This window comes from Perognathus longimembris, chromosome 26 (assembly GCF_023159225.1).
Source record: "Perognathus longimembris pacificus isolate PPM17 chromosome 26, ASM2315922v1, whole genome shotgun sequence".
Classification (NCBI taxonomy): domain Eukaryota; kingdom Metazoa; phylum Chordata; class Mammalia; order Rodentia; family Heteromyidae; genus Perognathus; species Perognathus longimembris.
In genome coordinates, this window is record NC_063186.1 from 3,447,561 (window position 1) to 3,471,477 (window position 23,917).

Genomic DNA, 23,917 nt, shown 5'->3' on the forward strand with positions numbered 1-23,917 from the left:
AATGTTGGAGGATGGTTGGTTGCTTGATAAGCAGCTAAATAAATGGGTGAATCAAAAGCAGTTGAATTATATAGCCCTTTCTGTGTGCCAAACACTGTTCTAATATGAGTCTGTAATAACCTTACGAGGTCAGTACCATTGGCCTCCTCGTTTTAAGGCTGAGGTCATGCGAGTTAACTACATAGTAGAAGCAGAATCTGAACCTAAGGAATCTGGCTCTGGAGTCTTCGTTTGTACCCCCCAAGAATCCAGGCATGCAGGAAGGGAGCAATGTTCTAATATCGTTTATTTGACCCATCTTGTGCTGCCAGAGTGTTTGGAAGGTGTGTCATCACATCTGTTGATATGAACAAGTCTAGTTCCCCTCGTATTTTGAATGGGGGAAACTGAGGCCCAGAGAAAGAGGAAGTCATGGCTCCAGCACAATAGGTACCCAACTGAGGCCGACCTCAGACCTACTTACCACCCATGACTTTGCCAGCCTCTCACTTTCCATTTCGCAGCCAGCGTTTCTCTCCAAACCCGCCTCCTCCCACCTCTGGGATAATCCTCTGGTTCACCACAGGGGATCCCAACCCGCATGTCCACACCAAGCTGTTCCCCAAAGTACGGTGGCCCCGAATCCCTCTCTTCACCTAGGCTTGGTGGTAACAAAGAAACCAGCCTTCCAGGAGCCCCAGCCTTCTTCTACTGAAGCTGTGCTCGGCTTCCAGAAAGAGCGGAAGTCGAAGATCATGCTTCCAGTGTGAGCCTTTGGGGGGGGGGGGAGTCCACCCAAGAAGGGCAGGACATTCATTCCATGGGGCACCTTGTGTTCAGGCCTTCCACTTACGGTGCATGTACAGATTTCCACCAGCAGGCGGCAGCAGCCCCCAGCAGTTGCTGGCACCCCCACCGAGGCTTCTCTGAGGAGCTAAGGACCTCAGTTCCCTCTTCCCTCTCTGTGCCTTGGTTTCCTTCTGGGCAGAGTGGCCACAACTGTGCCTTCCTACCTCGCACATTCTACACATAAAGCACTTAGTGCCGCACTGAGCAACTCGTAAACGCAAGGGATTGTTTTTATCATCCGCAATCAGCATTGTGTTGGGATAAGTAACCAAGCATTATCCACATTGATAAGTTATTGTGTAGCTTTATGGTATTGAAAACAAATGCATTAGATGGGGGGGGTCTTAGAAATCTTGTTTCTGTACAGAGCCTTTATAATTAATCCTTAGGATGAGATTTTATATAAAAGTGCCAGGTGTTGCTGCTTGAGCTGAAATGGATGACAGGGGATAGTGAACTGTTGAGGGCTCACAACTTTCAGTCGTAGGGCTTTAAAGACCTTTCCTCCCATCAGGAAGTGGACTTTAGGGAAGGGGGAGCCGTGGCCACCTCTGGAGTTCTCTTCCTTAGTTCACACACACACACACACACACACACACACACACACACACACCACAGAAACAAATGCCTGCTGTTTCACTGGGGGGAAATTTTTCTTTTGTATTACTTGGCACTTGACCAGTATTAAACAAAAGATGTGTTGGTTCATTCATTAGTTACAACTAGTTACACCCTGAAATCTTCAGATTCCTGTACACCCACTTGAAGTCACAAACACCCATTCCAAGAAAATCGTTCGGTGAGATTTCCCAACAGGGTGTCACATGATCTTTCCCGGAAGTGATATATTTGCCCTCTCCCTCGCCCCCCTCCTCCCCCCCCCACCACTTCCCATCGTGTAACTCCCCTAGGATCTATCCTTGTTTTTGCAGCTGTGCCTGAACTGAAACTCCTCTGTGGGGCCGACGTCTTGAGGACCTTCCAGACCCCCAATCTCTGGAAGGATGCACACATCCAGGAAATCGTGGAGAGGTTTGGCCTGGTATGCGTGAGCCGGGCAGGTCATGACCCCAAAGGGTACATCTTAGACTCGCCCATCCTCCGACGGCACCAGCACAATATTTACCTGGCCCGGGAGCCCGTGCAGAACGAGATCAGTGCCACGTACATCCGGCGAGCGTTGAGCCAAGGGCAGAGCGTGAAGTACCTGCTCCCTGACGCCGTCCTTGCCTACATCAAGCGCCACGGCCTGTACACCACGGACAGTTCCTGGAAAGGCAGAAGCAGCCCGCGGAGCAAAGGAAACGCGAGCTAGGAGGAACTCACGCCCAGCCATGCCTCCACCACCACCACCACCACCACCCCCCTCCTCCTGCCACTCAGGGCTTGGTTTTGCTTTGATGTTTGGCGTTTGCATTTCTGCCATCGCACATTCTGTCTCCAGGTAGCTAGCAGGTCTCTAGGATTAGGCCACTCACTGGAGGAGACCCCCCCCCTTATCTTGTGTAAATGGAAATTATGGGGTACATGCCGAATATCGTTCTAATGGTGGACCCCTGAGGAACAGGTCAGAATTGCCCGAGTGCATTTTTGGAAAGACCAAGTCCAGCCTGCTGGTCTTGATTGGCAGAACTTGACAGGATGCTAACTCCTGCCCAGTGGCCTCGCCAATGATCTTGTTTCAAAGGAAACCATACTGAGTAAGAGGTCAAAAATGTAGAAACAAGCACTGGTGGCTCGTACCTGTAATCACAGCTACTCCAGAGGCTGAAACCTGAGGATCTCAGTTTGGAGCTAGCCTGGGCAGATAAATCCAAGAGACACTGATCTCTAATTAACCGGCAAAGAAACAAAGCAAAACAAACCAGAAGTGGAGATGTGGCTTGCGTGGCAGAGCACCAGCCTTGGGCAGAAAAGGCTAATAAACAAGTACATGTAAGGCCCCAAGTTCAAGCTCCACTACCAGCCTACAAAAAAAAGAAAAGAAAGAAAAAGAAATTGGAGACAGCCCTTTTTTGACTTTCATCGCACCCTGGCTTCTCAGAGCATTCTCTGCCTGTAAACTAGTCTTCCATAAAACTTGAACAAACCTCTTTCTAAGTCAGACCTCAAGCAATACTTTGGATACAAGCATTTTTTAACATTGTTATACTCTATAGACATCAGGGCGCCTGACCTCCTGATTTCTCAGGAGGATCTGAGGCAAACCAGATGTCTGTTGTAGAGGAGATCTCTCTCTCTCTCTCTCTCTCTCTCTCTCTCTCTCTCTCTCTCTCTCTCTCTCTCTCTCTCTCTGGTTTATGCCTTCTTGCCTGCCCTTTTGACTATTGGATACATAATAAATTGACATCAAAAAGTACTAATGAAAAGTTCTTCCGGGCTGGGAATATGGCCTAGTAGTGGTAGAGTGCTTGACTCGTATATTTGAAGCCCTGGGTTTGATTCCCCAGCACCACATATATAGAAAATAGCCAGAGGTGGCGCTGTGGCTCAAGTGGTAGAGTGCTAGCCTTGAGCAAAAAGAAGCCAGGGACAGTGCTCAGGCCCTGAGTTCAAGGCCCAGGACTGGCAAAAAAAAAGTTCTTCCGTGCCCTGCCTTTGTTTCATTTTAATGTCTGGTACACCCGCTGCTGTTTGTATTTCTAGCTCCTCATCGGCATTTGCTCCTGCTCTAATCCAGCTGACGTGAACTGAAAAGCGTGTGTCCCGGATCTTGGAACTGAGTAGGGGGGGGGGGGGATTGATTGTTTTTCGGCGCGCCATGCATAACAGTGTTCTAAGCCAAGGGCCGGGAGCCCCGCCCAGATGCTGTCAGGGGTTGTCCTGCCACTCCACTCCCGACTTAGGAACAGGCTGGGGTTGCTCTCACTGCACGGGAGGGAGGAGACCCCCCACCCAGGGCCGCCGTGGAATGCCAGCCCTCTGAATGCGCCTGTGTGCCGTTCTACTCTAGCTCATCCTTGCGGTGCTTTGAATAGCGCAGACAAACAGAGGCAGGTGGGGAGGATCTAATTCCACATGGACAGGCAAGTCACCAAACAGACAAAGAGGAAATCCAGACCGTGGGACCCTCCCGTGACAGACGTCCTGCCCTGAGTGGGGCTCTGCTCTTCTCGGGGTGGCTGAGGACACTGGAAACTCCGGGTGGTGGGGGGGGGGGCCACACAGCCTGTCACAGCACATAGAGGGACTTGGACTAAGTGCCCTCCCCACCACAGCCCACCGTGTCTCCACACCCTGAACTGGGGTTTGATTAGACACCCCCTACGCTTGCTTGCAGCCGTGGTTTTTCTAAGACTCTGAGGGCTCCGACGTCAGCCTTCTTTAAATTCTGTTTGCTTCCAGCTGGGTGAGATGCGCTCCCCAAGGTGAACGGATCTTTATTTTGCCTGCCTGTTACACATCCCAAGTGCCTAGAAATTTAGGGCTGGGGATATGGCCTAGTGGCAAGAGTGCTCGCCTCGTATACATGAGGCCCTGGGTTCGATTCCCCAGCACCACGTATACAGAAAACGGCCAGAAGTGGCACTGTGGCTCAAGTGGCAGAGTGCTAGCCTTGAGCAAAAAGAAGCCAGGGACAGTGCTCGGCTGAGTTCAAGCCCAGGACTGGCAATAAACAAAACCAAATGCCTAGAAATTTAGTACTCAAGGCAGTCCCAGGCCAGCAGGGGTTGTGCCCTCTAGGGGCTGGTGAAAACAAACTCAGGCCCCACTGAAAATTTCTGACTCAGAATCCGCTTTCTCGTAAGATTCATTGGCCCAGAACAGTGCCCCTTCCAACAAAGATTCTGCCTCCTTACCTTTTTTGCTCAAGCCGGTGCTCCACCACCTGAGCCACAGTTCTACTTCCAGCTTTTTGCTAGTTGATTGGGGATAAGGGTCTCATGGACTTTTCTATGCAGGCTGGCTTCGAACTATAATCCTCAGACTTTAGCTATCTGGGTAGTTAGGATTACAGGCATGCGCCGCCAGCATTCAGCTGTTCTGTTTATTTTCCAATAAACCAAATGTAACAGAAATTACAGGACACCCTCAGGTGTTGGGGGTTTTTAGCCTCCTGTGCTCTCCTGTTCTGCAGGAGAGACGGGAAAACACGCCCCACCCGGATGGGCCAAGAAGAGGAAAAGAGGGCTGACAGACTGCCACCCAGCCCCCCTTTTGTTGGAGGACACACAGACAGCCCGGGAGCCAGTCAGCGCTAAGACTCGTTTACTGGCGGCAATGAGCTGTTCTTTTAAAGGGGATGGAGGGCGGCAGAAGGGGAGGGATATGTGCACCTACGTAGGGGCTGGGATTGGATGCCTGAGCTGTCCATCAGGGTGGAGCTCCGAGGGACCTCCCTAAGGGGCGGCCTACATCTACATCAAGGACCGCCTCTGTTTTTGTTTGTTTGTTTTTTGTTTTGCCAGTCCTAGGCTTTGGACTCAGGGCCTGAGCACTGTCCCTGGCTTCTTTTTGCTCAAGGCTAGCACTCTGCCACTTGAGCCACAGCGCCACTTCTGGCCGTTTTCTGTATATGTGGTGCTGGGGAATCGAACCCAGGGCCTCATGTTACGAGGCAAGCACTCTTGCCACTAGGCCATATCCCTAGCCCCCACACCAGCTTTTTCTACTGAACTTTTCTTTGCACTGGCCTCAAACCTTGATCCTCCCAGTCTCGGCCTCCTGAGTACCTAAGATGATAGGCACGAGCTACCCATGCGTAGCTCTCCCGTGTTTTCACAAGGGAATCCTCCAGCGTTCCCTGCGTCCTCAGTGCTGATACCCAGAGTTTTGCTGTTGTTGAACCTCAGGGTTTGTTTACTTAAATCACATTCATTGAGGAATTCCCTTGTGCCCGAGGCAAGAAGGCCACACAACAAAGCCTACTCCCTTAAAAATGGATATATGCAAGTTGGATGCTAGCAGCTCATGCCCATGATCATAGCTACTCAGAAGGCTGGGATCTGGAGGATTGTACTTGGAGGCCAGCCTGTAGAGTTTACAAGGGCATATCTTCTAAATAACCAGCAGAAAGCAGGGATAGAGGCATGGCTCTAGTGGTAGAGCACCAGCCTAGCAAAAGAAGGGCGCTGAGTTCAAACTCCAGTATATATGTATGCACGTGCACACACACACACACACACACATAATTTCTGTTTCATTTGTCTCATTGATCCATGTAGTCTCCCTTTGTGTGTGTGTGTGTGTGTGTGTGTGTGTGTGTGTGTGTGTGTGTGTGTGTGTTTTAGCAGCATAGAAAAATGTGTTACAGCTGCGTTCCTAATGCAGGTAGGTCCACCTGGACCTGTATTCCCAATTTCCATTCCCTTCAGTTAGTTTTTGCATCTACTCTGCTGGGTGACTTTGTTTGTTTTGCAAGAACAGAACAGGAGTCATTTGGGCTCCTGCATAAATAGAATTTCCAACCTTAAATAAAAGTTCTCTTGTGATTGCATTTGAGAGGAGCACCACCAGATCCTTGCCTGGGGAAAGAAGGTTTCGCTTAGAATACTGTCTGTGCACCTCGGGACCGAAATGATGTGAAATCCCATTTTAAACCCATAGTGTTCTGGATTGGCAAGGTGCATTTGGTAATTGGGTTAATACGTGAATATAAATTCCCTTATCCTTGCTCTCACACTGCCTGTACTGACAATGCTCTGCCCTTTCTTTTCTCTCCTGAGGGCTCGACACAGACTATACTCAATTTTAGTCGTAAAATTATTTTCTTAGCTCAACCATCAGTATTGTGGAAACACACACACACACACACACACACACACACACGGACTCAACTAATAAGCGATCTGTAATGATAAACTCAGGTGCATATCTCTGAATATTTTAGTTTTGTTAAAGAAAATAACTTCAAAAGGGATTGCTCCTCAATACCAAAATACTTTGCATATGTGAATGTAGAGAGCAAAACAAAATCCCCTGGAAGCTGTTGAGTGACGGGGGTTAGAGGTCTGCAGAATGCACGAGGAGGGGCGGGGAGGGGTCCCATCTGAGTAAAGTGTGTCAGCTGTCTGTGTGGAATGCCACAGTGAAGCCCCTTTGCACAGTTAGTGTGCACTTTAAAAAAAATGAATGCTAGGGGCTGGGAATATGGCCTAGTGGCAAGAGTGCTTGCCTCGTATACATGAGGCCCTGGGTTCGATTCCCCAGCACCACATATACAGAAAACGGCCAGAAGCGGCGCTGTGGCTCAAGTGGCAGAGTGCTAGCCTTGAGCAAAGAGAAGCCAGGGACAGTGCTCAGGCCCCGAGTCCAAGGCCCAGGACTGGCAAAAATAAATAAATGAATGAATGCTAGAGCCGGGCACCAGTGGCTCACACCTGTCATCCTAGCTACTCAGGAGGCTGAGATCTGAGGATCACAGTTCGAAGGCAATGAACCACTCAAAAAACACAGAAGTGACGCCGTAGCTCAAGTGGTAGAGCGCTAGGCTTTGAGCACAGAGGGGCTCAGGGACACAGCCCAGGCCCTGAGTTCAAGCCTCACAACCGTAAATAAATTTAAAAGGATGTTAGAATGCCTGAGAACATCATCATCTTACAGAGAGAAAGGGTCCTTGTTGGGTTATTGTGTCGGGAATTTCGTTTCACGGTCACTGGACTCTGTTGCTTTATGCACACACGGAGGGAAACCTGTGGCAGAGGGGTGGGCTCAGTAGCCCGGTGCATCTGGGGCATGTTTCCAATGACCTAACTTCCTCCCGCTTAGCCCCACCCACCCTCTTAAGGATTCCACCACTTCCTGAGAGTACCCCATGCTGGGGACCACCCTCAGCACAGTAACTTCAGACTCAGGGTTGCCGTAGTAACAGCTCAAAAACATGCTTTAAGGTAGAAGACACGAACACAGACGATGACATAAGCTAAGATCCTATTTACACAAAATTTCTAGAAAAATAAAAAAAAAACAGGTGGGAAGCAGATGAGGGCTTTCTGAAGGCAGAAAGGTGTCTGACTGCAAGTGGGCTTGGGAGAATTTGCAAGAGGCTGACGGTCAGTGGTAGAAATCTTCGAAGCTACATCAGAGAGATGGTTAGACATCAGTATAAAGTAAACTTGGTTACCAAGTTGGTGGCTCACACCTGGATAATTCTAGCTCTTCAAGAGGCTGAGATCTGAGGATCGAGGTTCGAAATCAGCCCAGGCAGAAAAGCCCATGGGACTTTGATCTCCAGTTAACGGGCAAAAAGTGGAGAAATGGCTCAAGAGGTAGAGCGCCAGCCTTGAGTGAAAAAGCTGATCGAGAGAGAGTTTGAGTCCTTGAATTCAAGCCTTTGTATTGGGGAGGGGGGGCGGAAGCTTATCAAAGACAAGACATCAGATGGATAAAGTCTGTAGAATTTAAATTATACTTTGACCAAAGTGTTTTGTAAAATCCCTTCTGAGCTTCCTCTAACTTGTCCTTGGAGTGCGTGCGCTCTCTCTCTCTCTCTCTCTCTCTCTCTCTCTCTCTCTCTCTCTCTCTCTCTCTCTCTCTGTCTGTCTGTCTGCTCAATCCACACTTGATTTTTTTTTTCCCAGTATCTCTTCCCCTGTACCCACCCACCTTCTCCTTCTCCTTCCTGATCATTGTTACTTGTTACCAATGAAGCCACTGCCTCGTCCCCCAACCCACCACTGGGCTCCTTCAGGCCCCAGTAAATGTTTCATAAAATAAAATCTGAATAGCACTTGGATGCCTGTGATAAACAAACCAGTTTAACTTTGACTAAAACACTGTTTGGAACCATGCTTACATACAGAATCCCTATTTTATGCTTATATATTATATACGTGTATATTCAGAGGACTAGTATAGACAACTCCTATCTGCAGGGTTTTTTTTTTTTTCCTCCACCAGTTTATTTATTGCTACAAATAATGCTGCACCAAATACCCTTTTGCATAAACTGTTCCAAGCCAGTGCTTTTGTGGGACAGATCCCCAAGAGTTGTTTTGCTGGGTCAAATATTATGCTCATCTTTTATTCTAATAGATGTATTTCCAGATTGTGGGCACTAAATGTGGTGGGGTTTGTTTTTGTAAGTTGAATTCCTTTTAAAAAGCAAACTGTCCGGACTGCTCAAATGCCTGGTTCTTTGGTGATGAATCACCTGCATTTATCTTTGACACAAGTCAAAGCAAAGCCCATGTCTTTCTTTCAGTTGGTAACGTATGATAAAGAGTTCCAGGAACCTGATTTGCCACTCGGAGAAGTGGCACGCAATTGGAGCGGTTCCTAAGCCAACCTTCCTGGTGTTTGCTGAGAACCTTAGGCAAGGGAGACTTTCCTCTTAGACAAGGAGGAACTCTTTAAAAGCCTCAATAAGGGGGAGTGAAGCGTCGAGTTTAACAAGAAGGTAAGTAGTGGCAGGGTCCCAAAGATAGGACCCATACAGACTTCAGGAGAAACTGGAAAGTTCTCTTCCCTGTCCTCTCCTTTTCCCCTTACCAAACCAGATTGCGCCCACACAGAGGAGAAAGGGTCTTGCTCCTAAGTCAATGAGCTCCTGGTCTTTGTGTTCTCTTTTTGAGAATCTCAATACCTTAAAAAAAAAGAACTATTTGCACTCTACTGCTTTTTCAGAAGACAGGACCTCGGCTGGGAGCTAGGAGCTAGCCCTGGTGATCTCTTGGAGTCAGAGGTCAGCGTGAGCCTTGATCTGTATTCATGTACAGGAAGACCTTAGAGGATTGGGTCATGTGCTTCCTTAAAAATCAATGTGTGTTTGACTAGTGGCTTCCCTTTCATCTCTTCATTGTCTGAGTCTGCCCCCAGATCACAAAAAACATTGCTCTGGTGAGATTTGTTCTTTTTAAATCTGGCCCAAGCCTCACTAAGGTACATTAATCTTTAACCGTTTATAGATTTTTCTGCTTCGATTATATACCCTATGTTTTTATTTCACATGGGATTCAATTTCTCCTTCCATATTAATGATGACTTGGGAGACTTATTTTCTCTCTGGGATTCCTGGCTATAGGTTTGTTTATCACAGCCAGAAGGCCGGGATCTCCAGGGAGCTTTTCTTTCACTTGGAAGACCCTACCTAACATGTGGTTAAGATCTTGAGCTTTGAAACCAGATTGTGGCCCAACACAGATTCAGGCCCCAGCCCTGACTTCTACCCACGTGACCTAGAACAAATCACAAGATCTCTCCAGACTTTATTCTCTTTTGAGAGCAGAGAAGACAGTCTTTGCTTACCTAGGATTTAGTGGTAAGGATTCCTTTTGCAAAACCCTGAACTAGGAGCGAAGATTGCAGACTCCTTCCATCCCATCTCTCCTGCTTTCCCCAGTGCCTCTCTTCTCCAAGAGAGGCTGCTTGCCTTTCCGGTCACCTCAGCTAGCCTCTACCTCAGTTAACTTAATAAAGAGCAGGGTAAAATAAATAAAGCTGTGATCTTCCTTAAAATACAAAAGCCTGTCTGCGGGAAATTGTATGTGTATATGATATATCATTTAGCTAAGACATTTAGAGGGATAGGTAGATGATATAGTTAACATTTATATTGCATAATAGAACGATAAATCCTAAAAGACCCATGTTGCCAAGATATGATGGCTCGTGACGGTAACCCCCAGATTCTTTCTCATTTATCTGAATGATACTTTTCTTGGTCCTTGATGGGCTAGACAGAATAACAAACCCTTCCAGAGGTGTCCGTGTGCAAGACCTGCAAGTGTGTTCTTGCTGTGGTTGAATCGTGGTCTTCTAAAGGACAGGAGGTCTTCACTCGGTTCTTCTCCATTCAGAGTCATTCATCTGACTAGTCAATCATTCTGGTTCATTAGGACAAGCATTTCCCCACCTGAGCTACACGTACTCAATCCTTTAGGTGTCAGGCAGGATCTAGTGCTTTTTGGCCTGAATCAGCCTCTGACCTTGAGCTGGGATTACAAGGGTGAAGTGTAATAGCCAGCCAGGTATTTTGCTATACTGATGGAACGCCAGCTAACACATAGAAAGCAAAGGAGCTTTGCCAGTGTGATAAAATTAAAGATCGGTCGATGGGAGGGATTATCCCGAGGGGTCACCATGTAATCACACAAGGTGACTGTAAAACCCGCCAGAGTCAGAGAAGGAGCTGACAGGGAGGAAGCCATGACATCAGAATGATGTGGCCATACCCAGTGAATGCAGGAGGCAGGAAGGGGGAGGGACAGGAGGGAGGGGGATTTTGTCATAGGTGTGTCATAATCCATAGAAACGGTTGCCGCGTCATTGTATGAGAGGCGAGATGGAAGGTCGCTGGTCCATTCTTCACCACCGTTTCCTCTGCAGGAAATAAATAATAAACCCTCTAGCCACCTGCCCACCCTCACCCTCCCCAGAGGGGTTTAAGACTATGGGACCTGCCAGGGCGGTGCCTCATTTACATTTTTGAATATTCATGAGCCTGTCAACCAAAGAAGTGGGTCCTCCATACTCACTGAGCCCCCTCTCTTTCCCCACCACTGTGAATACAGGAAAAACCTCTAGGCCCATCCTCTCAGACATGAACCGCACACAGATTGGGAGTGATGGCCGGTGGGAAGACCGGTTCAGACCGTTCTCCCGTGCAGCTCCGGAGATGGATGTGAACACCGGGAACGAAACTGCACGTCTCCAGTCAGTCTAAGCGACTGAGAAGACAGGCAGCCATGTGATGATGGGAGCCGGTTCCCACAGACGAGCAGCCCAGACCTGGAGAAAGGACAGGAGGTAGAAAACAGGGTCCCAGTGGGGGTACAGTCACGACACTCGGACAGGGTGGTCTTGCCTCGAAGGCATCTTTGTGGGGTGCTCTGGGATCTAAAGAGATAAGACGGCACCGGAGGCGTTACCTGGCCCAAAGCCTCCATAGTGTGAAGTTGAGACACCCCGGTGTAGAGTGAGGAAAAGGAGAGGCTAAACCACTCCCAGGAAGGAAGCTTCCTCCTTGGGGCGGGGGGGGGGGGGGGGGGGGGGGGTGGGGGGGGAAGGGCCATCTTTTCCTAACTTAGCCAAGGCACCCTGAGAACAAACACCAGCCCGGGCAGGGGCGTGCAGCTCACAGGGGAGAAGAAAATGTCACTACTGCCAGTCACCTAGGCAGTGTGATAAGTGCGTCAAGCCATTTAAGAGATCTTCCAGTCCTTAATAGAGGGTCAAAAAGTCAACTGCTGCGATTATGTCATCTCCTGGGAGGCAAAGACAGCCTTTCGCCACGCCGCGACACGCTCACCCCGGGTGGCAGGTGGTACAGAAGAACCAGAAACCACCTCAACGGGGGTCAGCGGGAACCCCACGGGATACACAGCGGGGGGGGGGGGGGGCCCTGCCCGGCAGCCCTGGAGGTGGCTGGGAATACATCCAGAGAACGCTGAGCGCAGAACCCTGCGGAGACGAGAGCTTCTATTTGCATAAAGCTGGGGTCTCTAACCTGCCCCCACCCCACCCCCTGCCAGAGCTTTTTCCGGCCAAATGTGCTTCAAATAACATCAACTTTTGCTTTCCTTTTTCGGGGGGAGGGGGGGACAGTGGTAAGGGCCTCCCTCCCTTCTATTTCTCCCCAGCGCCCCCCCCATCTCTCCCTAGTCTGCACAGCCCTAGACAAAGACCTATAAATGGCTTCTTTTCCTGATCACACACCCACAAAAGCCCTCCCCGGTAGCTGCCTGGGGTTGAAAGTTCACTGTGAGCACTGGAAGGAATACACACTCACACACACACACACACACACACACACACACACACACACACAACTGAAAAGTTGGGACCCCCCTCCTACCACCTCTTCTCCCTTTGCCGGGGAGGAGACGTGACCCAAGGTGTCCTCCGGCTGAGGGGCCGACCTGGCCCTCCAACTCCCAGGCGCCCCGCCCTCCCCCGGGAGGGAGGGGCCAGGGCTACAATGGTTCCTCCTGCCTCGCTTTGTGTGAGCTCGGGAATCCAGCCGTCCCCGCCCTCACCGAGTCCCCCCCCCCCGCCGTTCCCCCCCCTCCAGGACGCTCATTTCCGGGGCGACCACCGCCGGGATCCCAGCGGCAGCTGCTGCCCCTGCGGCTCCTCCTCCCCGATCGGCGTCCCCCCCGGTCACTCCCCGAAATGCCCGTGGACTTCACTGGGTACTGGAAGATGCTCAGCAACGAGAACTTCGAGGAGTACCTGCGCGCCCTCGGTAAGGCTGGCCCGCCCCCCGGACCCCATCGCCGGGCCCTCGCCCCCACCACCCAGCCACCGACCCGTGCGCCCCCTTCTAGAAGGCGGGGCTCCGAGCACCGCCGCCCGGCTGCAGCTTGGAGGACCCGGGATGGTCAGGGCTGAGGAGTCGTTTTAATTAGCAACGCTGGGACTTGGATTGCTAAGTTTTTTTGTTTCTCAAGGGTTAGCATAAGGGCCAAAGACTTGGTTGGGGAAAGGGAGAGCCTGGCCCAAAACAGGCGACAGTGCCAACAGTCCACAGCAAGTGGGGGTTCCCCAGCCTTGTGTCGGCGGGGGGGGGTGTCTGAGTTTCCTGCCAGCTCTGCCCCTCGTGTTTCCCCCACCACCACCACCAACCACCCTCACGACCCCTCGCAGATGTCAACGTGGCCTTGCGCAAAATCGCCAACTTGCTGAAGCCGGACAAAGAGATCGTGCAGGAAGGTGACCACATGATCATCCGCACGCTGAGCACCTTCCGCAACTACATCATGGACTTCGAGGTGGGCAAGGAGTTCGAGGAGGACCTGACCGGCATCGACGACCGCAAGTGCATGGTGAGAGCCCCGGAGGATTCCTGGTTTGTCTCCTGCCCAAGGGGGCCGGGCCCCTTCACCCCAGAGGAGGACAAGGGCCCTTGTGTGCAGAGGGACTGCCCTGCCCGTCTGTCCCCTCCCAGGCCCCGGGGGAGGCTGCGCCCACTCACCCAGCCCCCGCCGGCGCATCCAAACCGGATGGTACGGTTGGGGAGGCGGCGAAGGTTTCCCTCCCCGGTCCGGGCGTCCTGCCAAGTGCCGTAGCTAGGACTTGGGCAAAACTCCGCACAGCCTTTGGAGGAGGCGAGAGTTCGCCCATTTTACAGATGAGCGGATACTCAGAGACATAAAGGGAGGGCCCAATGGGCTGCAGTTCCAAACCAGACGGCCAGCTCTGTGCTCCTCAAGTGGGTGCAGGAAGAAAGCGGGGACTCAGGGGACACCCTTGAGTGTCAAACTCCAGTCTGACTCTGCAAAGCCGCTCTAGGGGGCAGGGGTCACCTGGATCTTATCTGCGAGCCCTCTGACCTGCCTGTCCACCCCCCTCCCCTCCCCCTGCCCGACTTGTTCTTTGATTACTCAGTGGGTCGGTGTCCCCCTTCCGCCCCCTCCACTCTTGCAACCAGGCCAGAAGAAAGGAGCAGCAGGGCAGGGCAAAAGCCCGCCCGAGCTCGCTCTTCCTTTTCCAAGGGTGGGAAGCTGGTGACCCCGAGACCCCAATTAGCGGTGCCCCAGCAGACTCCGGAAGGCCAGCCCCAGGTCTCCATCAATGTCCTGGGGTTTCTAGGAGGTCAGGATGCCCCAGTCTCTCTCCCTTCATGTCAGGCCCAGAGCTGACTTATATTTATCCCCGGGGGTGGCCTGGCTCACCCCTCCCAACATTAGCCATGGGTGCTTGCGGTGTGTCAGGGGGTGCCTTGCAGGGGGACTGTCCCTTCTACCACCACCATGGAGGGAGGGACCACTACCACCGTATTAAACAGCAGCGGAGGCGCAGAGAGACCACGAGACTCACAAGAATCTGAACCCTCCTCCGCCATTCCCACCCCCACCCGCCCCCCCCCACAACCCCCAGGCCCACCTGCACCCCCGCTGATAACCTTTGCAGAACCCCTGGCCTGTGAGTCCCCCACGTGGGATGAAGGGGAGACAGTAGTCAGCCTCTGAGGGGCCTCGGGCGTGAGAAGACGCGGCAGGGGGAATGTTGTGTCCTATTGTGCCTTAACTCTGCTCCGTGCCCTCCTCAACCCTCCGTACAGACAGCATTCCTGGCTGGGGGGCCTTGGGGCAGGTCCCTGGGGGGGGCAGGGTCACATGCCCGCCACCTCCCCGGGCACAGGAGGGGCAGACAGAGCATGTTACAATCCCCAAAGTCCAGAATGCACAGGGATGGGGGCGGAGATACACACAACTGTCATGAGACCCGGAGAGAGGCAAGGGGTGAGGCTCAGTCTCCCGGGGGGCGGGGGGGGGGGGCTGGGCAGGTGACTTCACTACCTCGCCTTCTGGCCCACATCCTCGGAGGACAGCCAGGAGGAGCGTGTCTGCATCTCAGTGCCGCGAGTCCCCGTCTCGCGTTTTGGTGATTCCCGTTCCTGGTGCTTGCCCTGTCTTTGCAGTCCCCAAGTCAATGAGAGTTTAGTGCAGGCTGAGAAAACCAAGGGAACCTAGAAGCCCCCCTCTCTTTCCGGATCTGGGAGATCAGGGGTGGTGTTCAAAGCAACAAGGGGCCGGCCGAGGCTTAGAACAGAGACAGGAAATAGCCGAGCACACTGGAAGCAGAGGAGGAGGCCAAAGCCAGGAAAACCGTGTCTGGTCAGTGTTATCTCAAACGCTGCCGCCAGCACCAGGGCCCTGGGCTCAACCCCGAGGGCGACGAGGACGCAGGAGAGAGGAGGAGACAGTTCCATCCGTGGGTCCTGGTAGCAGAGTGCATGATGGGAGGGCCAGAGAGCCAGAGGGAGTGAGCAGTGGTAGTTCCAAAAGAGACGACAGCCAATTAAGAGTCTTGAAGGGCAAGTGAGGATGAGGACAGATCGAGAGAGAGGGATAGCACCGTCTGGCCCAAGCAGGCACTCTGGGGCCCGGAGGTCAGGAGAGGCCGGGCGGAAGGCGGAGTTCAGAGGTGAGGGAGGGTCAATGGGCGAAGAATATGAGTGGCTGGAATCTCAGACATGGCTGAAGCAGAGGAGAGATTCACGGGGGTCTGGATGACTCCCTGCCCAGGGATTTGAGGGGTGCCTTCCTGAGGGAGGGGCGTTCAGGCCGGCATCCTCCACAAAGGGCCCAGAGGTGGCCGACCCCCGAGATCGCTCACCCTGCCTCTGTTCCCTGAGAACTTTACCTGCGTCTGACAGCAGGAGCCGGCGGGTAGAATCCAGCCTACAGATGCGTTGCATTTGGCCCGCACCATGTTTGAAGAAAACAACAACAACATAATCTTAGGAAAGTAAGGGCAGGGAGCTGTGCGCAGCGGGCGCCCCTCCATCCCGCTCCGTGGGTCTCTGCCCACTGCCACCTTCTCCACGCCGGGCTGGTGCTCTGCCCCAGAGCCACGCCTCCACGCCCTCCTGTTTGTCTGTTTTTCCTTTGCGGTTCATTGGAATCGAATCCCACAGACTGTCCTGCCCGGGCTGTCTCTGGACGGAGCCCGTGAGAGCCCGTGGTTTCGGTGGACACGTGGGCCCTGCGTGCTTCTCTCTCATCCACGGCGGTGTGGCCTCAGGCCCAGGGAAACGTCGAGCTTCGTCGGGTGGGGCTGGGACCGGGAAAGGCTCTTCAACCCCCAGCAGTCGTTAGTTCCCTACGAGTTATTCAGATTTGGGGGATGGGGGTGGAAGGGTATTTTTTTTTTTTTTTGGTCCCTAATTCCCTGAAGAGTGAATGCTCTTTGTGGAAGGAAATTGAGCTCCAGCCGTGAGCCCGGCTCTGCGTGGTGGTGGTGGGGGGGGGCGGAAGGGCCATTTGTCATCCCAGGGTGGACGCCCGGGCCAGGGTCATCCCCGAGGAGGCCGCTTTGTTCGCCCAGGCTTGGCAGCTCCTCTCAAGGCCGCGGCCCGGCCTTCCTATCCAGCTCTGAACTCAGGATGACCCCTCCGCCCGCCTTCCACTCCCAGCTCCCGGGCCCTGCTGCGGCTTTCTTTGTTTTTTATTATAAAAGGAAAACATTTCGAAGAGCACCAGAGTGCAGACTGAGAGGGGGAAGGATCCCTTCCCCTAGCCAGCCCCTCCCCGGGCTCTGGGCATCACCCACCCGGGCTGCCCTGCCGTGGGGCGGCCTGTCTGTCTGTCTGTTAGTGCATGAGCTGTCTGTTGACCGGTCACCTGCTCGGTATCTCTATCGAAATTGGAAGAAAAAAAAGGGGGGGTGGAGGGAGGAAGGAAAGAGAAAGGGACCACTTTTTCTGCACGTATTTTTTACTCAGTGACATTTCCTAGGCGTCTTTTCATAGCAGCACTTAACCAATCTCCAGAATCCTACTTAAAACGATCCATGGCTCCTCTTCTTGCCTTCCCTGACTTCCTTAACAGACATCCCTCTATCCACCCAGACAGCGAGAGAGCCGTTTAATTGTATATGGCGATGCATGCAATCTGCCAAGCTCCTGTTAACACTTGGTCTTAAACTCTTGCCAGCTCTCTGATCCTATCTTGACCCATTAAAGAAATCCTTGGGTTCTTTTTTTATTAACAAATGCAATGCCAGTGGTGAAATGAGCCCCAGGACCTGCAGAACTAGAATGCCGTTGGATTTGGGATTCTTCTGAGAGCCGCCTTTACCCCGGCCACGTTCCGGCATTCCGCTGGGGGCTTTCCAAGCACGCAACACAGGATCTCTTTTATGTAGCAGCTAAAGTTCTCCGACCTCTGGAATTGGTGTTGGCAGCATGCTTTTGAGGATTACAAAAAGAAGAATTAAAGCAACCAAATAAAATTCACACAAAGTAGCTTTAAGAAAAAAATAATGAAGGCATACTGGCTTGTTAGGTTTGGGAGTTTGTCAGGAACTACGTGCTGTGCTTTCTGAGGTAGCAACTCGAATTGTGTCAAGAATAAAAGGACCACAGACCCCAAGGAGTCTCTAGAGACTCGCATCATTCCCCCCCCCCATTTTGCTTGTCCTAAGAATTATGTTATCATTTTAACTTCATGGTGGACTTATGCATTGCTGTTCTTTTCTTTTTGTTTTTTGTGCTTGCAACTGGGGCCTGAACCCATGACCTGAGGGCTGTCCCTTAGCGTTGTTTTTTGCTGTTGCTGTTCAAGGCTCAAGGCTGAGGATGCTCTATCATGGGAGCCACAGCTCCACTTCCAGCTTTTTGGTGGTTAGCTGGACGTAAGAGTCTCATAGACATTTATTGCCTAGGCTGGCTTTGAACCGTGATCCTCAGATCTCAACCTCCTGAGTAGCTGGGATGACAGGCGGGAGCCACCTGTGCCCGATGTGGTGCCCGGTGTGGAGTTATATCCATCCTTTCCTGCACACAAAGGCCCGATTGTGATTCTGTCTGTTGCTTTTAACAGCTCAACTCCTCCATACTCTGAGGCCTTATTATTTTAGTTTCAACTTGCTTTTACCTGGCGTTGGCTTCCCCACCCCCCCCCCACCTTGAATGTGCTGATTTTAAGCAGTTGCCAGCCCCACAGGGATGGGCCAGAAGGAGGGGAGACACCATCCATCTCCCAGCATAACGGGGTAAGGGGTTCAGCTCAGCTCCTGGCCCTGGGCCATGGGCTGGACACTTAGAAAAGCCTCATTTGTATCAGCCCCAAAGCCTAGAGATTCAGTGAACCATGGTGAAGAGCTCTTAGCATAATGTCTACCCTCGTGTGTTTTCTGCTGCCTCCCCTGCCCTTTTCCTACAAAATGGCTTATTTAACACAACCCCCCCAAAGGCCACATTCATGAACTCTCCCAGGAACGTAGGGACCTTCCCGGGGCGGTGGGGGGATGGTGGGGGAGCATGCGGTCAAATCAGACTCCAGAGGAAGAACTACGTTGCTTGTAGCAGTCGGCGGGGATGTGTGCAAAGTCCCTGCTCACTGTCTGGTTTTGAAATCCTGTCCCCAAATCTAAAAGAGCGGGGACTCCAGACGGAGCGCTCGCTCAATCCTGACTCGGGCCTTGGCAAGTAGAGTCACCATGAGCCGGCAGGGCCTCCCCTTCCATAACCTGGTGCCCGAACCATAACCAAGAGGGCGATGTAGGTCCACAGAGGGCCTGGCACGGCTGGATAACCATACGGGGGGGGGGACAGAAGGACTAGGGGGCCCAGCTCGGTCATCCCCTCTTCCTTGAAGTTGATGTTTAGGAGCATATAGCAGTTTTAATAAATGTCACGAGATTCCTGACGGCCAGGTTGAATCCCACTATTTGCCAGTGACGCCAGGGGATGACCTGTCACTGCCGGCAGAGTCACCTGAACTGAGTACTCAACTCCCAGACGTGTGGTCCAGCGGTCTCTCAGGCAGGCCGCTGCGGAAGCCAGGCTTTCTGTGTCGCCGGTGCCGTGGCAGGGTCAGCTGGGGTTTCTACATTGCCAGGGGAGGTAAAGAATGGCTTTTGTCGTGACAGTCCCTTGTCACGGTGGTGTGAACCTGTCTTCCCTATCAGTGAGCGGGTCTGTCTCTGCTGCTGACACAGCTACTGGGACACAGGTTTGTTTTGTTCTTCTTTTTTTTTTTTTTAAGTTACACCAGCTCTGCTTACAAGCAGCTTCCCAAGGCCTCTTCTGGGGCACTGGGTGGAAGGTACCCACCCCCACTGTTTGCATTTGTCAGGGCTTCGTTTCCAAGGTGGGAGGGCTCAGGGCCCAGGACAAGGGAGGCAGGTGGCGTGGCAGTGCTTGTCTATTCCACGCCACTGGTCCCCGTCGCACAGGATGCTTTGGGTCACCGTAGGAAATGGAATGGCCTCTTAAAGACCCTTTTCTCTAGAAGGTCACGGAATAAGTCCATGGGTCCTCGGAAGGTTGTTGTCATAATAACTTACATCTTGAGCTCCAAGGAAGGGAATTGCTTTTGCTCCTCATCCCCCTTCCAACATTTTTCCTCTCTTTTCTCTTTCTTCTCCCTCCCTACCATCTTTCTTGCTTGCTTTCTCTTTCTTCCTTCCTTTCTCTTTCTCTTTCTTTCCTTCTTTCTTTTCTGGTTCATGGGGCTTGAACCCAGGGCCTGGGCACTGTCTCGAAACTCTTTTGCTCAAGACTAGCCCTCTACCACTTGGAGCCACAGCGCCACTTCTGGTTTTCTGGAGATAAGAGTTTCAGAGACTTTCCTGACTGGGCTGTCTTTGAACCATGTGCCTCAGATCTCAACCTCCTGAATAGCTAGGGTTACAGGCGTGAGCCACCAGCGCCTGGCTTCTACCTTCTTTCTTGTTTCCTTTCCTTAAGGTAAATCATTTTTGTTTTTCTGTTGTGTTTGTTTGTTTAATGCTGGCCATTGAACCAGAGCTGTGCATATATACTGAACCCATTTAGGCTCAGTTCAACCCTCTAGGAAATGGCTGGTTTATTCCCAAAGGATGTGAAACTTAAAAAGAAAAACCTAGCCAAGTACCTGTGGCCCACACCTGTAATCCCAGTTACTCAAGAGACTGAGATCTGAAGATCATGGTTTGAAGCCAGCCCAGGTAGGAAAGTCTGTGAGACTCTTATCTCCAATTAATGACTGAAAAATCAGAAGTGGAGCTGTGTCTCAAGTAGTAGAGCTTTAGCTTTGAACACAGAAAGCTCAGGCCCTGAGTTTGAGCCCCAGGACTGGCACCAAAAATAGAGGGAGGGAGGGAGAGAGGGAGAGAGGAAAGAAGGGAGGGAGGGAGGAAAGAAGGAAGGGAGGGAGGGAGGGAGGGAGGAAGGAAGGAAGGAAGGAAGGAAGGAAGGAAGGAAGGAAGGAAGGAAGGAAGGAAGGAAGGAAAAATCTAGTCCAGCTAAACATGGACATAAAGTAGAAGAACTGAGCCACTAGCTCAGGAACCACAGCTACTCATGAGGAAGCGTTAAGTAGTCTGCTCAAACACAGACTAGTTAGCTGGGTGTCAGGAGCCCACATCTATCCTCCAAGCTATAAGGGAGGTAGAGATTGAGAGGACTGAGGTTCAAGGTCAGCCTAGGCAAAAAGTTCTGAGACAACCCCCCCCCCCCCCGCAATCTCAGCAGTGTCACATGCCTGTCATTCACGCTACTGTGGAAGGATAAACAGGAGGATGACCGTCCAGCCTGGCCTGACACAAAAAGAGTCAATATCTTAAAAAATAAATAAATAAAGCAAAGAAAGGCCCAGAGGTGTGGCTTAAGTGGAAGAGAGCTTTCCCTGAGTTCAGACTCAAGAACTTAACTATAATCGCTCTGTACGTCACCTTAACAATAAAATAAAACAAACTTAAAAAAAAAAACCCCAACTACTGCCAAGAAGAAAAGGTGACAAACGATCTAGAAGGGGTGACATGAGCAAAAGTTTGTTTTCCCATTAATGAACACCATTTCGTGACGGTTCTCTGCCCGCAGAGTTGCAGAGTAAGCGGATGTGAATCTGCGGGACATCTTAGGAGCAATTCTTATCTAAAGCTTTAAAAATAGGCGCACTTGAGCCAGGCATCCGCGGCTCCTGCCAGTAATGCTAGCCACTCAGGAAGGTGAGATCTGAGGTTCAAAGCCAGGCCAGGTGGGAAAGTTTATCAAACCCTTATCACCAATTTACCAGCAAAAAGCCGGATGTGGAGCTGCGGCTCAAGTGGTAGAGAGAAAAATAAAAACTAGAGGAGAGCCCAAGGCCCTGAGTTCAAGCTTTGGTACCAGAACACAAACTAAAAATATGCACACTCTTTCTGATCCAACAAATCCTTCGGTGAGCGTGTCTTCTAAGGAAGTAATTTGCCCAAAACTGTGCACACCCAAGGAAGTTTTATTCGTAGCAGCAGCACAGAACTGTAAATTACCTAAATGTCTGAGAATAGATAATCAGCTAAATAATGGTGTGTATGTGCATGCATAATATAGTTCCAGGGACAGCTTCATGGGCCTGTGGGCACATGGTCCTTCAGGGCCCAGTGCTCAGGAAGGCTTGTCACTTGGCTTAATGCCCTGCTGCTGCTGTCTTTAAAATCTTAATTATTTTTGCGCAAGAGCCCTTTGTTCCCATCATTTTACACTGGGCCCTGAAATGATGTAGCCATTCCCTAAGTGTCAGATAGCAATTAAAATAATGTTTATGGAGAATCTTTGTGGATGTGGGAAATGGCTTCTAACCAATGAAGAAACGACCGTACAAAACCATCCTAATTGCGTAAGGGCTGAACTATGTGTTGATACTAAAGAGAGAAAATAATAATAAAAGACTGGGCAGAATTGCACCAAAATGTGAGCGTGGTTATCTCTGAGGAGGCAGGATCGTATGAACTCATTTTGTGATTTTCTTCCTTGAGGTTTGTTTCTCTCCTTCCTTTCTTCCTTCCTATTTTCCAGTAGGGTGTAGACATTCCCAGGAGAGACGGAAATGGCTGCCTCCTGCCTGAGGACAAGTGATCGTCTCTTGTGCCTCTGACGGGAGTCCGGACCGTGCAGAATAGATTCCCACAGGCACCGGGGACTTTGTGGGAAAGAGGGAGAACTCCTAGAAGTGGGGGGCTGATTGCCTGGTCCCCCTTCTACCACAGTGCTGCCCGCTGAGAAGGCATATTGCCCTATTTGTGGCGTAAGATCTGTGGTAGATCTCACTGAGGATCTTACTGGTAGATCTTTACCGAGGAGTCCTCACGAGACATTGGCCATGTTGTGTCCTGACTTGCAGGCATGATCTCTCACTGCCGGTCCTCTGGGCCCCGGAGAAGAAGCCCTCTTCCTAATCCTTCTTTACAAACAGGACCTGGAGAGCGGAGGTCAGATTTACTCCTCCGCGAAGCTGGGCAAGAGACACCCCGGCGCCACCTGCCTCTTTCTGGAAGTCTGCTTCCAGAAAGAATACCGGCAGCAGAGGGCAGTAGTGGTCAGCAAGCTCCCTGAGTGGCAGGAAGGGGAAAGAGGGGGAGACATTCTCCAGGGAGGGGTGGTGCTCTTCCACTTGAACCACGCTCCCCTCCCATCTTTTTTGGTGGTTACTTGGAGATAAGAATCTTAGGGACTTTCTTGCCTGGGCTGGCTGGCTCTGGACCATGGTTCTCAGGTCTTAGCTTCTTTTTTGTTGGTGGTGGTGATGATGGTCGTGGGGCTTGAACTCAGGGCCTGGGCACTGTCCCTGAGTTCTTTCACTCAAGGCTAGCGCTCTACCACGTTGAGCCACAGCGCCACTTCTGGTTTCCCGGTAGTTAATTGGAGATGAGAGTCTCATTCCTCACCCGGGCTGACTTTGAACTGCGATCCTCAGATCTCAGCTTCCTGAGTGGCTAGGATGGCCGGCGTGAGCCACCGGTGCCCGGCTGGTAATTGCAGGCATGAGAATCCAGGCAGGGTGGGGGGGGAGGGATTCTCCTTTTCCCTCCCCCCCACCCCGCCCCCAGGAGCTGCCTGCTCGGAAGTGACCACCGTGCTTCTCGTTTGGCAGACCACGGTGAGCTGGGACGGTGACAAGCTCCAGTGTGTGCAGAAGGGCGAGAAGGAGGGGCGCGGCTGGACCCAGTGGATCGAGGGGGATGAGCTGCACCTGGTAGGTTCCAGATGGGGCCCCCGAGGGTCCGAGCACTCGCTGCGGAGGTCCAAACGGAAAACGCCAGAGGCGCCGTGGCGGCGGAGCCTCGGTTCTCCCTCGGGCTCGGGGTACGCGCGTGCCCGCGGCCGGGGGAGTTCACGCCCACACTGCCGGGGAGGCTACTCGTGGTTCACACGAATCCCCGTGTCTGCCCCACGTCTGCTCTCGTTTCAGGAGATGAGGGCGCAGGGAGTGGTCTGCAAGCAAGTGTTCAAGAAGGTGCACTGAGCCCCCCTGCGGACCGCCCTGGCCTCAAGGAAAGGGGGGGCGTGGGACGGCGGACCCCATCCTCCTCTGCACACACGGCAAAGGCAGAAATACCCAGCCACCCCCCCCACACACACACAGGCCACCGTTAGCGGAGCCCCCGTCTCTCTGCTTTGCCTCTTCCTGTTTCCTTAAAAAAAAATAAAAAGTACAGCCATCCCAATAAAAGTGGTCTCTGTCCCAGGCACCTGTTTGGGGGACGTTTCTCAGCCTTCTGTGCACATCTGTTCTCGGGGGGGGGGGTCCAATCAAAAACATGGCTTCCCTGGACACATCCCCCACAAAGGAGGTGCTCTAATCCCCTTCCCGTTTCTTTCGGGGGGCGGTGGGGGGAGGAGGGAAAGCCTTTCTTTTCTATAAACATGCTCAGGAAATATATATATATATTTTAAAAAGGTCTCCTCCAAGAAGCCTTTGTCACCTGGCTCTTTCCTAAGTGATTCCACTCAGTGTGG

At 51.9% G+C, this 23,917-nt stretch overlaps 1 protein-coding gene across 3 annotated transcripts in view; it reads left to right on the top strand.

The window, feature by feature from the left end:
• The window catches only part of LOC125342463 (nicotinamide/nicotinic acid mononucleotide adenylyltransferase 3-like), a 64,356-nt gene extending 40,732 nt beyond the window's left edge, over positions 1-23,624 (top strand). The window contains exons 5-8 of one of the 3 annotated variants that reach the window (XM_048334630.1): positions 12,779-12,952; positions 13,354-13,532; positions 23,052-23,153; positions 23,370-23,624. In XM_048334630.1, the coding sequence (XP_048190587.1) occupies positions 12,779-12,952; positions 13,354-13,532; positions 23,052-23,153; positions 23,370-23,423 (509 nt within the window). In that variant the 3' untranslated portion in view covers positions 23,424-23,624. Of the gene's footprint in view, positions 1-1,760; positions 2,639-12,778; positions 12,953-13,353; positions 13,533-23,051; positions 23,154-23,369 lie in introns of those variants that run through there. The other 2 variants (XM_048334631.1, XM_048334632.1) reach the window with 2 other exon arrangements.
• The last annotated feature ends 293 nt before the right edge of the window (positions 23,625-23,917 follow it).